The sequence below is a fragment of the Branchiostoma lanceolatum genome, chromosome 8 (assembly GCF_035083965.1).
Source record: "Branchiostoma lanceolatum isolate klBraLanc5 chromosome 8, klBraLanc5.hap2, whole genome shotgun sequence".
Taxonomy (NCBI): domain Eukaryota; kingdom Metazoa; phylum Chordata; class Leptocardii; order Amphioxiformes; family Branchiostomatidae; genus Branchiostoma; species Branchiostoma lanceolatum.
The window spans coordinates 21,141,715-21,158,074 of record NC_089729.1 but is presented as its reverse complement, the minus strand read 5'-3'; the positions used below and the strand labels follow the sequence as shown (position 1 = coordinate 21,158,074).

At 40.6% G+C, this 16,360-nt stretch overlaps 2 protein-coding genes across 6 annotated transcripts in view; one reads left to right on the top strand and one right to left on the bottom strand.

The window, feature by feature from the left end:
• LOC136439587 (unconventional myosin-XV-like) overlaps window positions 1-9,426 on the top strand; it is a 111,977-nt gene extending 102,551 nt beyond the window's left edge. For all 5 annotated transcript variants that reach the window (XM_066435010.1, XM_066435008.1, XM_066435006.1 and 2 more), the window contains 8 exons: window positions 713-873; window positions 1,984-2,052; window positions 2,611-2,678; window positions 3,109-3,242; window positions 3,673-3,722; window positions 4,034-4,114; window positions 4,467-4,601; window positions 5,262-9,426. In XM_066435010.1, the coding sequence (XP_066291107.1) occupies window positions 713-873; window positions 1,984-2,052; window positions 2,611-2,678; window positions 3,109-3,242; window positions 3,673-3,722; window positions 4,034-4,114; window positions 4,467-4,601; window positions 5,262-5,336 (773 nt within the window). In that variant the 3' untranslated portion in view covers window positions 5,337-9,426. The remainder of the gene's footprint in view (window positions 1-712; window positions 874-1,983; window positions 2,053-2,610; window positions 2,679-3,108; window positions 3,243-3,672; window positions 3,723-4,033; window positions 4,115-4,466; window positions 4,602-5,261) is intronic.
• A 741-nt stretch (window positions 9,427-10,167) lies between these two features.
• Window positions 10,168-16,266, bottom strand: LOC136439598 (uncharacterized). The gene is made up of 5 exons (XM_066435038.1): window positions 14,134-16,266; window positions 12,238-13,122; window positions 11,944-12,080; window positions 11,345-11,447; window positions 10,168-10,895 (listed from the first exon to the last, which is right to left on the bottom strand). The coding sequence occupies exons 1-5, from the start codon at window positions 14,193-14,195 to the stop codon at window positions 10,730-10,732; spliced, it is 1,353 nt and encodes a 450-aa protein (XP_066291135.1). The 5' UTR covers window positions 14,196-16,266; the 3' UTR covers window positions 10,168-10,729.
• Window positions 16,267-16,360: the final 94 nt, after the last annotated feature.

Sequence of the window (16,360 nt, the reverse complement as noted above, 5' to 3'; positions counted from 1 at the left end):
ATCCTGTCACGTTCGAAGGTTTCAATGTTTACAACGTCAGCTGTCCTTACGTCGTGTACTGTGTTGTAAATGCAAAGTCTTTTTAAATGGCACAATTGCTAAACTTTGTATATTTGTATATTTAAAATCACATAATTTTTATCCGAGCAAATGTGAAATACTCGCCAATTCAGACTTACTTGTCTGCGATGTGGTATTGTCAATAAAGTTTCAAAGTTTCAAGTTTTTTCAAGTCATAAACATGATACATAATGGAACGGTTGAACAGGTCGATTATTTCATAAATGACCACTTCAGATTCATTATTCACCACTAGAGCCGCCTTTATGACATTATGTCATCATAAATGATATGAGATGCGCACTTCTGATTGGTCTACGTCATCAGGCTATATGATAGTATCATTTTTATCATTCCCCCAAATGACATGTACTTGCGATAAGCCTTCAGGCATGCAAATAAATGATAGATATTAAAATTTGAATGCTACTTTATCAATTGACTTCATTTGAATCTGGGACAGTTGTACAATATTCTTTAAGTATATGCTGCATGTCAATGTAAATGTTGGCTGCTATGAACATAGACAGCTTGACTATGGTACATCCTTTTGTTGAATACATCAAAACCTCTTCATTCACCTGCACAAACCTTGCAGATTATATGTGTATACATGCAGACACTATCCAACCCTTCTGCTGTGTTTGCTCAGAGAATGAGGTGGAGATGCTGGGTAGGAAGGTGTACCTGATGGATGTGCTGACTGACTTTGAAGGTTCGGGTCAGGAGTACACACTGATCCTGAAGAAGGTAGTTTGGTACCATCCCATCAAGCTGGACAACGAGAACTTTGTCACTTTGCTGTACCACCAGGTCAGTTCTGCAGACAGGGAGCCCACTATTGTCCAGAACTTGATTTGCAGGGCTCTGCTGTTTCTGAATATCTAATGTAAGATTGGGTACTAGGACAGAAAACTTAGGTCCAGGTCTGGTATCCAGGTAAAGTTACCTTTGACCCAAAAGTATCTATACTCACCTCGCTGTCTGTAGAGCCATCTAAGTGTTTATTGACATAATTTACAGCTAATTTCTCAGAGGAATGACAGCTAGCTAAATCTGCTCTGTTTTGGCCTAAATTTGTTATTTTGTTGAACCAGTATGAACATGTAACTGCCTGCCAGTAATGTTCATTTACTAATCGGACAAAATACCGGTTCACTAATCTTTCTCTGGTCCGGTATTTTTAGACCAGTCCTGCAAGAAATAACCCACCGTTAGTCATAAGAAACCAACTTGTGTGTTCATTAGGGATTAGGATTGATAAATGAGAGCCAAAATCGAGGTCTGGATTGTTGTTGCTCTAGCTTGATGCAACTGCAAAAACTAGGCTCTGCAGACCAAAAGACATACCTCTGCAACCTGTAAGTTCACCCAGCTAAAAAGCCAGAAAAAAACGCTTTCCAACTTTAAACAATAATGAAGTCAATATTTTTGTGATATCTTAACATTGTGAGCCATAATGCAAATTCACCTTTCACATTGCATAGCCATAATGTCCCTTGTAGACTTCTAGGACCGCCGGTGTTTATTTTTGGAGGGAGCACTGATTCACGATTTTCAACATGGGCAAGGTTCTCTCATGCTGAGAGAGATACTTGTCTTGGGGCATGTAAATTATCTCCCCATTATTAGAGAACCTTGCCCATATTGAAAATTACAAATGAGTGCTCCTCCAAAAATAAACGCCATCACTCTGGCTCAACAAAGGAGGCTAGCATAGTCATCTGTTTGGAGCACAAATGTGAATGTCATTGTACTGTAATGAATATGCTGAAAATCTAACTTGTGTTTGCAGTAAAACTGTGTCCGTCCAAAGTACCTCAGGCTACTTAAAACTTGTCTATGTTTGTTATGATACAATGATAAAGTCACTGTGACAGCTCCAACTAATCCAACATGAATGCTTCTTGACCCAATCTACAGATTCTCCCTGACTTTGTGAGTGGTCGGCTGGTACAGGTTCAAGGAACCAAGCTCAGCAAGCAGACAATGGTCAGACTTCACAATTCTGTAGTCTTTTTAGCGCTTACACCATATCAGAATCGGCACTGTCATTCATTTTGGTTGAAACATTCAGTCTGGTAGATCTAAATTATATACAGTGATTTATTTCATTGTTAAATGAATACACTTAAAACTTGATCTTGACAGTCTCCCATGATAGTGAATGCCTCTATCTCAGTGTGGAAAGTTTTAAGAACATGAGTGTACATGTATGAGATGTAAAGCATCGGACCTCCTAACCACAGTAAAGAAAACTGAGATCAGAAGTGGTATGGGCATGTATCATGGTCATCGACTAGCCAAACTATCACACAAGGAACCGTCCAGGGAGGAAGAAAGAGGGATAGGCAAGGGAAAAGATGGCCATGGGAGGATGATAACAGAGAATGGAACTGACACAATAAGAAAAAAACAGTAAACTGAGAAGAGTGGAGATTTGGAGAAAAATGGTTGTAAAATCTTCTGTGGTGGCCCAATGGTCAAATGGTTAGACTAAGGGATAGATGAGATGAGAGATGATTATGAGATGTGGATTTGTTCCTACAGCATGACATCGCCAGGCTGACGGCATTGGCTTTTCGGGCTGGGGAGAACTTGAAGACAACCCCAACAATGTGAGTACTAGTGACCCTGGTACAGTTCTATCTAACTGATGACCCTTTTCTTCAGCCTGTAGACAAATGTGTATAGCATTCCAACATATAATTGTTTTACCATCATCTACATGTATAGAGGAAAGTGTATTGAAGCTGTAATCTGTGTTTTCTTTTTGTCTCCCTCCTCTTCATGTTTTTCTTGAAGTTGAGGCAGCTTTTACCAAACACCTGATATTTTAAGGCAAATTGAGAGGAAATTTGATATGGGGTTATGTTGCGCCTTTTCTTTGTAAGGCCGTACCAATGCGATTTGTTGGTTTTCAGGTTCACCCCTTCTATTTTTCCCAAATCCCCCCCCCCAAAAAAAAACAAATTCACCACACCTACCATTTATCTATTGAGTATAGCAAGCTGGTCTGAAACCTTCCTTCTTTGTATGAATCCACAGGGCAGACATTGAGAGTGCTTTGCCCCAGAACTGTGTCCAGATGCAGAAGGTGCAGCAGTGGGCCAACATGATCCACTCCTATCTCAACCATGTGGTGCGACTCTCTGCCAACCAGGCCAGAGTTCAGTTCATAGGTGTGTATGTATATAAGAGTTGCAGTTAAAGAAAGAAGTGTTTTTAAAAAAGCTGGTCTTGGCTTACAACTTGTCCTTTCTTTAGAAATGTACAATGAGTTCATTATAAAAGCTATCAATGTAATTATGTACATAACACGCAATAAAACATACAATTTGATAAAGTACCATTAAATTGTCAGCACTATAGTAATTGTAATTGTGCAATTATAGTGAAATAGAAGTTCATAAGAGCTATGCCTGTGGCAAGATTCTATCTAAAATGACTACCAAATGTCAAACAAGTCTGGCTTGCACCAAGCAAGGCAAGCTCAGAAATATTTACTCAGGAAAAGGACCAGCCAGATATGCAGATACTTTTAAGTTGGGTAACAAACTGTTGTGAGGGAGGATAACATACATGACTAACAACCGCCCTACATCACCATAGGAACCATCATGCAGTGGCCTCTGTTTGGATCAAGCTTCTACAGTGTTGATGTGAGTATACAATGTACCACATCACAATAAATCAATCTCACGCCTACCTTTTTGGCTTAGATTATGATTATGCTTGCAGTTATGCTGACAATTACTCCAGACCTAAAACTTTTTGTTCTATGTATTTATAATTACTAAAATCTGAGGACAGTCCAAGTGGACAGCATATTAGTTGTCAAATGTTTGGAAGGCTCCCAATGTGTGGCAGCAGTGGAACCAGGCTCTTCATGATGCTGTGACTACTGCCTTCATTTTGGCATCTCCTTTTCATGACAGTTTGGGCAGTACCATCTTGAATGTTCTTTTCACAGAGTACCACTGAGCCACAGGCCAAAGAGGGATGCTTGATCGCCATTAATAAATCTGGCATTCACTTTCTACCAGAATCACATGTGAGTATACCCTGATAAGTTATGAGGAATTGAAATCAGATTCTTGATGATTCAAAGGGTGAGTCAGCTCCATGCAGGTTAGTTTAGTTATCTCCAGTCAGGGATGTGATTTTGCTAATGTCATTAGGCCTCCCACACCTGTACCATCGATGATGTCATCATTTTGGCACCCACCCATAAAATCAGCCAATGTGCTCATTGCATAAAAGCATTGACATTGAAGTTATCGTTTTGAATGGCAATTGTATTCTTTTAGATAAGAATTATATGTATACCACTGCATGCATGCAAGTATTTTACTGATATGTCAGCAAAATAAAAGTATCGGTATCACTCCTGCTTGTTCCTCAAGGTTCCAGTTGTCAGCTACGACTTTTCCAACCTGGTGTCCACTCGCAAGCTGCGCACCAAAGACGGAGTTGGCTACCTGGACATCAAACTGGGGAACATGCTGAGTCAGCGGGTCATCCGACTGGAGACTGAGCAGGTACGGACATGTAGAGGCAGGAATGTCTCGCCACGCTCTGTTGTGTGAATAGGGCTCAAAGATGTATGGAATCATGTTCACTACTTTTCTGCATATACACCAATGATATGCCTACAGTAGTTACACATTCTGACATAGTGATGTAGCTTTACATGTATGCCGATGACACGACGCCTTCTGCGTCAGGTCCAAGTGTATCTGTAATAGAACGCAAACTGCAGTCTGATTTGACACATGTATGGAACAGGGTAGAAGCAAATAGACTAGTTCTGAATGTGGGCAAAACAAAGTCAATTGTTTTCGGTAGTCGTCACAAACTGAAACAAAACACAAAACTACAGCTCACTATGGTCAATCAGACAATAGAACAAGTAGAACAGGCAAAACTGCTTGGCATTACATATGGCAGACATATGTAAAACAAGTGAGAACTTGACTTTGGGATATATTTAGCAATTAGAATTAGAGGCTTTTCACTTATGATAAGCTCCCCTTTGATATTATAATGTGCCTGGCTAAGAGTCTAGTACAAGAACCAAATGAAGCCATGCGATTCCATTGCTACATTGAGCTAGATGGGTTAGTAAGATGGACTATGGCGGTTTCCATGGAGGATGTGTTGATGATAGATGCTGACGCTTCATGTTTTCTGTCCCAAAGGGTGGTGAGATTTCTTCTCTCATCCAACAGTACATCAGCATCATCATCTCTGAGAAGGGTGCTCCAACTAAATAAACACAGAATGGAGACATGGACAAAAACTACATCAGGAAGTTCCTTGCTTCAATATTACAGATTGAAGCACTTCTTGTGCAGATGGAGTGTGGCATACCGGTATTAAGTATTAGTAAGCTAGTAATGTAGATGCTTACATGTACATAAAGTACCTCACTACACAGTTTACATAACCAGCTGGCCAACAGTGCTCAAGATCTTCAAAGAGAGCTGAAATTCAGCCTTTCGTACTGATGGTTATAATCATTGATAATGTGTTCATTTATCAAAAGTGCACTGTGTATAAATTAGCCTCAGTGTTGAGTTGAATTTAATTACCATTTAGGTGTCTTTTCGTACAAGTTACAATGTTGCTTTAGACTTTAGGCTACATTTAAGTTTCCCATGATAATACTTAGGATGGTGATTACTGGCAAAATATATGTTATTATAAGATGTACAATAAGTCATGTAACTGGGTCCAACCTTTCCTTGTGTGATTTTTCCATTACATTTTGTAAGAGTTCAAACTGTTATATATATCCTGTTGGTCAGTAACATCTACTAAGTAAAACATAATTCCACCAGGGTACATAAATCCGCAACCCTGAAGAGATACGTCCAAACAGATCTCCAATACAACGTCCCTCAGTATAATGCACTCCTGTACATCTAAACTGTGCATACCTAGGGGGTGCTGTGCTAGAGATCTCTAAAATTCACTGTTTTTTTATGTTGCATATTTATGTAACCTGGCGGTTCAATGGTGATGACGGTTAGGTCCATGGGTGCACGTCATGTAGAGCAGCTGATAAAAACGTTGGAATGAGATGATCATCATTTTTGTCGTACAAGGCGTCTTTACCTAAAATGGTTTTGCTTATTTTTTTGCCAACCAGCCTTTTGACTTCCTTTAATTTGTGACTATTTTTTTTGTTTGACGGGACAATGAATGAAACAATGAGAGAAATATAGTACTTTTGTACGCAGACCTTCACCCTTTAAAACAACTTATTCAAGATCAAAGCTCCCAAACAGCTTCTTTTCGAATTGCAGTGTTTTTCTGCAAAAATGTACATGTAAATAAACATTTGACCATACAAATTGAAACTCCTTCATGCATCTAGCTTTTAGAGTAATACTATTAACGAACCAAGAAACCCGGACTGGTCTTAGTGCTGACCACCATCCACACACACACAGAGCTAGGACTGGCTTTAGTGCTGACCACCATCCACACACACACAACCAGGACTGGCCTTAGTGCTGACCACCATCTACACACACAACCAGGACTGGCCTTAGTGCTGACCACCATCCACACACACAACCAGGACTGGCTTTAGTGCTGACCACCATCCACATATACAACCAGGACTGGCCTTAGTGCTGACCACCATCCACACACACAACCAGGACTGGCTTTAGGGCTGACCACCATCCACATACACAACCAGGACTGGCCTTAGTGCTGACCACCATCCACACACACAACCAGGACTGGCTTTAGTGCTGACCACCATCCACACACACAACCAGGACTGGCCTTAGTGCTGACCACCATCCACACACACAACCAGGACTGGCCTTAGTGCTGACCACCATCCACACACACAACCAGGACTGGCCTTAGTGCTGACCACCATCCACACTCATAACCAGGACTGGCCTTTGTGCTGACCACCATCCACACACACACAACCAGGACTGGCCTTAGTGCTGACCACCATCCACACACACAACCAGGATTGGCCTTAGTGCTGACCACCATCCACACACACAACCAGGACTGGCCTTAGTGCTGACCACCATCCACACACACAACCAGGATTGGCCTTAGTGCTGACCACCATCCACACACACAACCAGGATTGGCCTTAGTGCTGACCACCATCCACACACACAACCAGGACTGGCCTTAGTGCTGACCACCATCCACACACACAACCAGGACTGCCTTTAGTGCTGACCACCATCCACACACACAACCAGGACTGGCCTTAGTGCTGACCACCATCCACACACACAACCAGGATTGGCCTTAGTGCTGACCACCATCCACACACACAACCAGGATTGGCCTTAGTGCTGACCACCATCCACACACACAACCAGGACTGGCCTTAGTGCTGACCACCATCCACACACACAACCAGGACTGCCTTTAGTGCTGACCACCATCCACACACACAACCAGGACTGGCTTTAGTGCTGACCACCATCCACACACACAAGCAGGACTGGTCTTAGTGCTGACCACCATCCGCATATACACAACCAGGTCTGGCTTTAGGTCTGACCACCATCCACACACACAACTAGGACTGGCCTTAGTGCTGACCACCATCCACATATACACAACCAGGACTGGCCTTAGTGCTGACCACCATCCACACACACACAACTAGGACTGGCCTTAGTGCTGACCACCATCCACACACACAACCAGGACTGGCCTTAGTGCTGACCATTTCAGCTCTCACATTCTTCTTCTTGAATAATGACTCGGGTAGCCACCTATGTCCTCCTCCTTCAAACATGTTCAATAACGTTTTCAGCCCATTAATTGTAAGAACTCCTGGACCAGCTGTGTTGCAATTCCTCTGCTCACTCCTAGATGGTGTACTCTTCCTCCCTCAGCTCTCCTGTGTTGACCCTCCCTCTCCAGCTAATCATGTTTTTTAGTCACCTGTATGTTACAATGGTAATGCAAAGTAGCAGTCATCATTGTTTACCTTTAGAACTATGTCTTTAGAAACAAGGAAAAACAATTGACATTAAGATAAAGAAAGTTTGGGCTCAACACTTCTACATTTGATATTGTCAATCTAAGGGCAACCATTTTGCTAGCAAAGATTTCCCTTTCCCATGCATCAGTTCAAAACATTCTTTAAGTACTAGTTTGCCAGATTTAAGTTTCATGTGTACATATTCAAGTAATGTATACAATCTATGAAGACATATACACACATGTACATCCATGTCTCTTTAAAGCCAGATGTAAAACTTGGCCTGACCTCTGACCCCTCAATGACAACCAGGAACGGATTGGATTATGATTAGGATTATGATTTGCATTTTATTATTGTTATCATTTATCAACTACTAAGTATTGGTATCATTACTGTCATTGTTTTTCATTATGATACTTTTTGTACAGTAATTTCCTATTTGTATTATCGCTATGTTTTATTTTATGTAACGCAGGGCCCCTCTGTAAAGCAGTTAATCACTGAGTAGGGCTACCCTGGTAAACATGACAAAATAAAATAAAAAAGTAAAACACCATATCATTTTTTGTCACTTGAAGATTGACCAAACTTCATTAACTACTTGACTGTTGTAGTCTATCTGCATGTAAAAAAGCCACATTGTTTTGCAATGACATTAGCTATTAATTAATCACATTCTTATGAATAAGAACACAGATTTTAGATGAAGACCAGTTTCATGCTTCCATGGTGTACAGAACAAATTGTTCAGGCTACAGACTGCAATGGTTGGAATGGCTAAGAAATTTCTGCTGTCTTATCTGTGCGATTGGTGTATACAAGCAACTGTACACTCAGTAACCTCGCTGCTGATTGGGCCATCTGGCTCCAGCTACAGTGATTATGGTGTTAGACAACAAATGGCAATGATTAATATTGTTTTGGTGTTAGTGAATATCCAGACCAATGTATACTAGGTACATTTTAGTCCATGATGGCAAGGTTTCCAATATTGGAAGTTTGGAACTTGTACATGTAGTCAAAGTGTGCCATGATCCCCACCATTCATATGAATGAGCAGTTCTTGTAGACCTGGAGTCAATTGTATCTTATATTCATTGCAATACTCAGGAATCAATGACTTACTTTTGTCCATACAGATTAAAACTGGTATTTTAAGAGGACATCATTCATAGAATGGAATTAAGGTGACTTGTGTGGCTCCTGCTTGACAATCATCAGCTGAATTAATATTTTGCATGTGTACAATGTATCTGTCATAGTTTTGTGATTGTGGGTTCCATGGACCTTTCAGTACAAAACTCCATCAGTAGCTTCTGATGCACAGTAGTCACAGACTGTATTAAAACATGGAGAGTATTTACTATATTATAAGCAAACTGTGTCCAGAAAGGTGTTCTTGATTGAGTTGTGTGTGTGTGTCTGCTCTTGACTGCTACATGGCGATTTTACAAAATGTGTCAGATCGACATGTATGTATCATTAAGAATCAGGTTTCTAATAAAAAAACTACTCCAGGCAGAAAAATTTGTTAAAGATTCTGTGATCAGAAGTGTAGTTGTATATGCCAACTGTAAATTTGTCACCATAAAACTTTTGAGTATTTGGAGTTAGATTCCCACATACTGTAACTTTACATTATTGAATTTTTTGCGCTGGTTTAATATTTGGGGTTCTCAAAGTAACCTCTTCCCAACATACTTAGAACCTGCCTACATGCACAGGCCAGAAACTGGCCCCTTTTAGAAACTTAGAACAAGTGTTTTCAAAGTGGTTTTGTCTCCTGCCAGCCTACCCCCTTGTTTCCACTGTGAACTAGAAACTGCTGAGAACATACACATCAAGAACACCTCTAAACTGCTGAGCCAGGAAATTTGTTAGCCTCCTTCCAGAAAAGTTGATAAACATGTCTGCCTTTTGCTTTGTGGTTCGACAATTGTCCAGCCTGAATATGATTGTTGTTTTTCTAATGTTGAGTGAGTGAGCAAGCTAGAAAATGAGCATTTGAGCAAGTATGTGAGAGAGTGGGTGGTTGAGTAAATGTGTCCATGATAAAGTAGGCCTGGGTGAATAAGTGCATGTATGTTTATATGAGTATGAATAAGTGAGACAGTGAACTATTAACATGTACATTTATGTATTACTGGTGTTTGAGGCCCTCTGTTCTAGTTGCTTGTTGTGATGTTAATCTATTAAAATCTCATGAAGTCTCTCAGGGCCTACCCTTAATACCAAATGAGGTAACTGTGATCTTTAAGACTTTTTAAAAGAAAAAAAGCTGAAGCATTTAACAACAAGTAAAACGTTACTCCTGGACCTCTCACTTCAAAGTCAACATTGGACACTATGGTTAAGATGTCCAGTTCTGGCACTGTGACGTCCCTGGAAACAGTGTATGCAACAGGTCTATTTTTTGTGGAATAATTGACATACATTTTGTGAAGGTGTAACATTACCAGCAGGTTTAAGAGAACGGATTTAAGATCTATTCAACAAATTTCTTATTGTTTTCTCTTATATTTTGCCATCGCTATACAGTAGGTATACCAATACCATTCTATTCAGTTGCAAGAATCAGCAGAGATAGATTACGAGATTTCGAGACTCATATTACAAAGCGACCCATATCATATAGCACTTCACTACAAACATTCAGTTTATAGCCAGACTCTCCACTGGCAGCTACATGTCCACTTGTGGAGAAGGTGTTGTCTCAGGAAGGGGCGTGCAGACAGGACAGCTGGACCGGCACATGGGCCTGCCACACATCCTACACCACAGCCGGGCCTCACATGATGGACACAGCCGAACATGACCACAAGTAAACACAACCTTCTCACCAACGTTCCTGTAGGATAAACCGCAAAACAGACGAATGAAAGCTGATGCGTAGACCTCCTTCCTGATGAGGGTGGGATTGTACATTCTCTCATATATTGAACTTTCAGGCACTTGGGACAACGTGCTACCCCCCACCCCCACCACTCATGAACAACATTAGCTCCTAAAACAACAGGAGCTAATTGATTCATTAGCAAACAACCTTGTCTTGACTTACTATTCTATTGAACCATCTGAAATTGTCTTCACTTTATTAACAAATCATCTAGTTTTGGTATAAAACCTAGTTCTGCCAGATCTTTCTTTAGTCCCTGACAAAAGACAGCGGATGCTGTCTGAAACGTCTGTTTAAAAATTTTATCCAGTTGCTTGAGTAAGTATTTTTGGCGTACATGTAACGTTATCTTATTACCTGGATGTCTAACCTTCATCAACGTACATGACATACATCCTTACTTGTTGCAGACGTGACAGAGGCATGAAACAGCCTTCCTCCCCAGGTCTACATGCACGTCCTCAGGAGTGTTCCTGGGTACTGGTGCCTCCCTCGGGATCAGTCCTGTGGAATACATGTACATGTGTATGGATAGATGTAACCAGAGACTGTTGCCCTTGTGAAGGAGGCTACAGATGGCTGTGGTTGCCGCAATCAGGGTTTTGCTAGTATTGCTTCTTGTCCAGCAAAACTAGCAATACAACCAAATGCTCAGATGTGACTTTACAGCGATCTGGCATGCGGCTCATAGTATGAAATATGAAGAATATGAATTCAAGATACTAGTACATAACATGCTACATAGCACCTCATGTTCTATACAATACAACTCAAGAAGCTATTTCAAAGTGCTTTTATGTGCAGCAATATGTACGGCTTATCTTATAGGCAAAATATTTCACCAGAAACAGATGAGTGATACTGATGATGATGATAAATGAAAAGCTTTTCTAAAACAAAAGAAGTTGTGCAGATCACATCAAACCATCCAGATTTGACACCAAGAAATCAAGTCAATCAGCTAAGTATCCGAAAAGGAGTTCTTCAACAGTGTACTCACCCACTAGTTGGACTTTCCTAATACCAATACTGAGGCACAGGCCAAGCCAGAGGTGCTGAGACAGATCAAACACATGGAGGATGAAGCGTTCTTCTTCGTCATTCCTTTGACAGTACAGGTTTCCTTCATCAGTTAACCTAAATGGGCAATATTCTAGTCAGGTACTCGTAATGATTGTATGTAAATGTCACTGATATTTACAAATACAAATCACACACTGTGGTGACAAAGGAGTCCCATGTAGTTGAGTCTTCCCTTCTGGTTGAGTTAACAGCTGGTAATGGTTGTTATTACCTGATGAAGAGGTGATCACCAGACTTCAGGCCATGAAGTACATCAGACTGACACCAGACTGGGGACTTGAAGTTTGGACTCTGGCGTCCAGCTGGAAGGGACACTGGAGACAGCATGGCCGGGTCAGTGGAGGTTAGGCACATGTACAGAATACTCATTCTTCTATCAACTCTCTTAATCCTCAACACAATGGTGTCATCAGTACGTAATGGATGCGATAAGAAAACAAGGCCGTCCTGCAGGGAATAAGAAGAATCCCTGTACAGAGCTGTAGTCTTGTGTCCCGTGTCACTCGTCTCAAGATTAATCCTCTTCCCAGAAACGTCATGGAATCCACACGGACAAAGGAGGTTAATTCCAAGTCTATTGAATTTCGAGTGAATGTGCAAGAAGGAACCTGAAGGATCTACAAAGTCCACATGTTTGATTCTCCTGTTAGGAAGAACCCATTCAGGATTAGATAGGTTCTTAATCCTTGCCATCTCCAGTGTTCGTCTTCTTGCTGCCAGCCAGGACATGGCATGTGCAGCTCTGTTGTCGTAACCTTTGTTTCCTTCTACTCCGTTGTGTGTGTCTTTCTTCCATAACTGTTCATTGTTTGAACTCCCTCCTGTTGACATGGTCGCCCAGATATCTGAGGAGACTGGTCTTGATGCACAGCTGAGGGAAGGCACGCCATGTTTCCCGTCTAAGAGGATCAGCTGCTGCATATTTGTGGTCAATTTTGACAGGTGTTGGTTCCAGGTGTCAGAATGTTGTGAAGCAGTGGCCGGTGGGTAAAGGCTGTTTGGTTTGGAACCGGTGTTATTGGGATAATTAGGCATGGAACTTGTAGAAACTCTGCTCCTCAGGCAGTACGCTTCATGTGCGCGGTCTGTAGCACTCCTAGAGGAACAGAAACAAGAGGCCAAATATGTTACTGTAACATCAGCTTCTCATTAGGAAGAAATTAGTCATCATTTAGTCGAATAGGGTAATTTGAAGTTACAACGTGGGGATGACACTAGACTGCACCAGGCATTTGCAAAGTGGCGTCTGAAATTGTGAGTTTTCTAGAAATAGATTTGCAATTGGCAAAATTACACAAATGGGTGTAACAATAGCACAGAACAGTGAGCATCCTTTCATCACTGAAAATCTTTTTGTTGAATCTTCTGTCATTGTACATTGGTTTTTAATTCAGTGGCAACACTGCGATTTCCTATAAAGTATTCTTGTATCAAGACTGAGAATGTGACATTCCAGGTATGGCCATTGTTTGGCTCATCGTGGCTTCATTATGTAAATGCACAGCATGACACATCAATATGACCACAAGGGAAAAATTGTTCAAAGTTGACGCAATTTCCTAGCACCATTTGGTTCAGTCCAGAGAGATATCCTCTTAAAGGGACGTATGGTAGAATTTGGTGGACAAAAACAACAAATATTCAGAATTTGAAAAATCTACATTTAGATTCACATTTGTAATGAATTTGTAACTTATTCCCAAAATATTCCCATCATTTTGTCACATTTCCATCATTAATAAACGACTACAACACAAAACGCGCGAAATCTGGCTTATTTGCATATTATTTCTTGGCCCCAAAGAAATAATATGCAAATGAACCAGCATAGAACGCTAAGAAATACCCGAATCGACTGTTGCTGTCGGAGATCGTGTGTCACAGGAAAATCACCACAAGTGAACGAACTTCAGAACTTCGCATGTTCGATTATGTGTTCAGTGGTTCGTTGGAATGTTGGACAAAAAATGTTCCAATTACAATATGAGCTTATATGAGAATATATATTGAGCTTTGACAAGAATATCATACAGTCCATAAATACTGCCAGCAGGGCTTTTGCTCAACACAATACTGCTTATATAAAAACATGGTCTCATGTACCCACCTTGCTCGATATTGTATTCGCCCTCTCCTGGGGCTCCTCTCAAACCAGAACTTCTCCGTCATTGCTGTTATGTCTTGTTTACTGTAAACAGGAACTTGGTGATACAACAATCTTCAACAACCAACTAAACACCCATGCCCCAGACTGACATACACAAGTTCTTCAACAGTGTTAGGTGGTTACTGTGCCTTCCTTTTTCTCAGCACATTTGCCAAAATTGGAGACTGGAATAATGACATTTTCATCAGGAGCAATGCTTCATTCGCCGGGATGAAAGCCAGCTAGCTACGTGTAGGACTGACAAATATCACGGGGGGGGGGGGGATCTCACCCAGTAACACGAATCATGTCATTCTGTATAGCAACAGTTGGTCCTATGTGGACAGCTCTGGTACATGCAAGTACATGTACATTGTAGACTAGACCAAGATTTTACAAAGGGTTGCTAAATTCTTCACAACCATGAGGTCAACATCATTTCCCCACCCTTCATAGAATGGTTCCAACCATACTAATGTTAGATTACAGTAATATAGAGGTTGCTATGGGAAACCTTAACAATGTTGTGATGAAAGTCAATACCCTAGTTTTGTGGATGTTTGATACATGAGAGGACCTGGTTAGCATACTGAATGGGCCTGTGAAATACAATCATGTAGTATCACTTTCTATTGTATTTGCACACGTAACATTAGACACAAGAAGAAATTCTTTACATGAAAGAACTGCACAGAGCCAAATGTTACATGTAGTTTCCCCATTGCATGAGTAAACATAAACAAACAACATAAACAGATTGTATCAATAACTACAATGGTTACAATGTTTCAGTGTTGTGTAATATACGACTGTGTAGCATGCACTGGAGTTTACATATCATGAATTAGAAAGCCAATATAGCAATCACAAATATTGCTCTCATATTTCCTCATAAAATAAGCGCATTTGCCAACACAATCTAATTAAATTTTCCTTGAAAATTGTTTGAACTTTCCTTTTGTGCCAGCCTATAGCATAATGTTTTAAACATATGATGCCATGGAAGTAACACCAGAGCTGACAAATGTTCATTTTTTCCATTGCCTGGTCCTTATCTGAGTGTTGAAGGGGTCACAGGGCCAAGTCACAGAAAGTAAGTAACAATATAGAGGGAAACATCCTAGACATGTACTCACACAATATCTAATATCATGTATACAATATATGTACTCTTATCAATCTTTCATCTCACAACTATACTCCCCCTACAGTTATGGTAAATGCAATGACAATATCATTATTTTATAATTCAACTTATTGCCTTCGCCGTAAGGCAGATGGGTATATTTTTGGTCGGGATTTGTGGAATCATGGTGTTGGCAATATAACTCGATACCATGGATGGATGTTGGTGATTTGAGGGTCAAGTTCGAATAACGGTCTTCGGGGGGGGTTCCTTTGGCGCTTAAGTGGACATTTTATGTTTGTCAATTTGTTTGTTGGTGGTATAACTCGAGAGTAATCAAATGGCTCGTGATGAAATTTAGTAGGTTGTTGGGGGTTGGGGAAACGAAGGTCACATTCGAAGATGGGTCTTCTGGGGGTTCCTACGGTACTACAGGGGGCATTTTATTATCTAAATTTTGGAGGAGGATAACTCAAGCAGGGTTTGGTAGATCTTGTTTTGGGCAGGTAGAAACGATTGGTGATGGTGATGATTAACATAATGAGATGCAAATCAGGTCATTCTTTCCATGATTAATGAGAAAAAGTTGAAATTCCCTTTCAATTTGCTATTAAGTCTATATATTTAGGTTAAATTGCACTGACAGGTGACCTAGTTGGATATGTTGTTGATGAAGGTTAGACATATAGACAATAAGATATGCCAAATAGCAGTTACTCAAGCAACTTCAAAATCATAACCAGTTGCTTGAATAACTGCTATTTGGAATGTCAAATGTCAGTTAATAGTCAGTTCCCAAATACTAGGGATGTCTCTAAATCTATATAACTCAACTGGTATCAGCCTCACAGTTGAGCTCCTGGTTCAACCCTTGGTCAGGACATTTTGGAGGAGGTGCCTCAAGCAACCACTTCCTGTGAAAATATACCCTGCTACTGAAACAGCAAGGAAACTTGCTGCCATTAGGAATTATAAGGGTCTGAACAAACTAGTCTGTTCATTTTCCAGAATTGTTTTTGTGATGACATACAGCTAAGAACTTAGCTTTCACAAATATTGCCA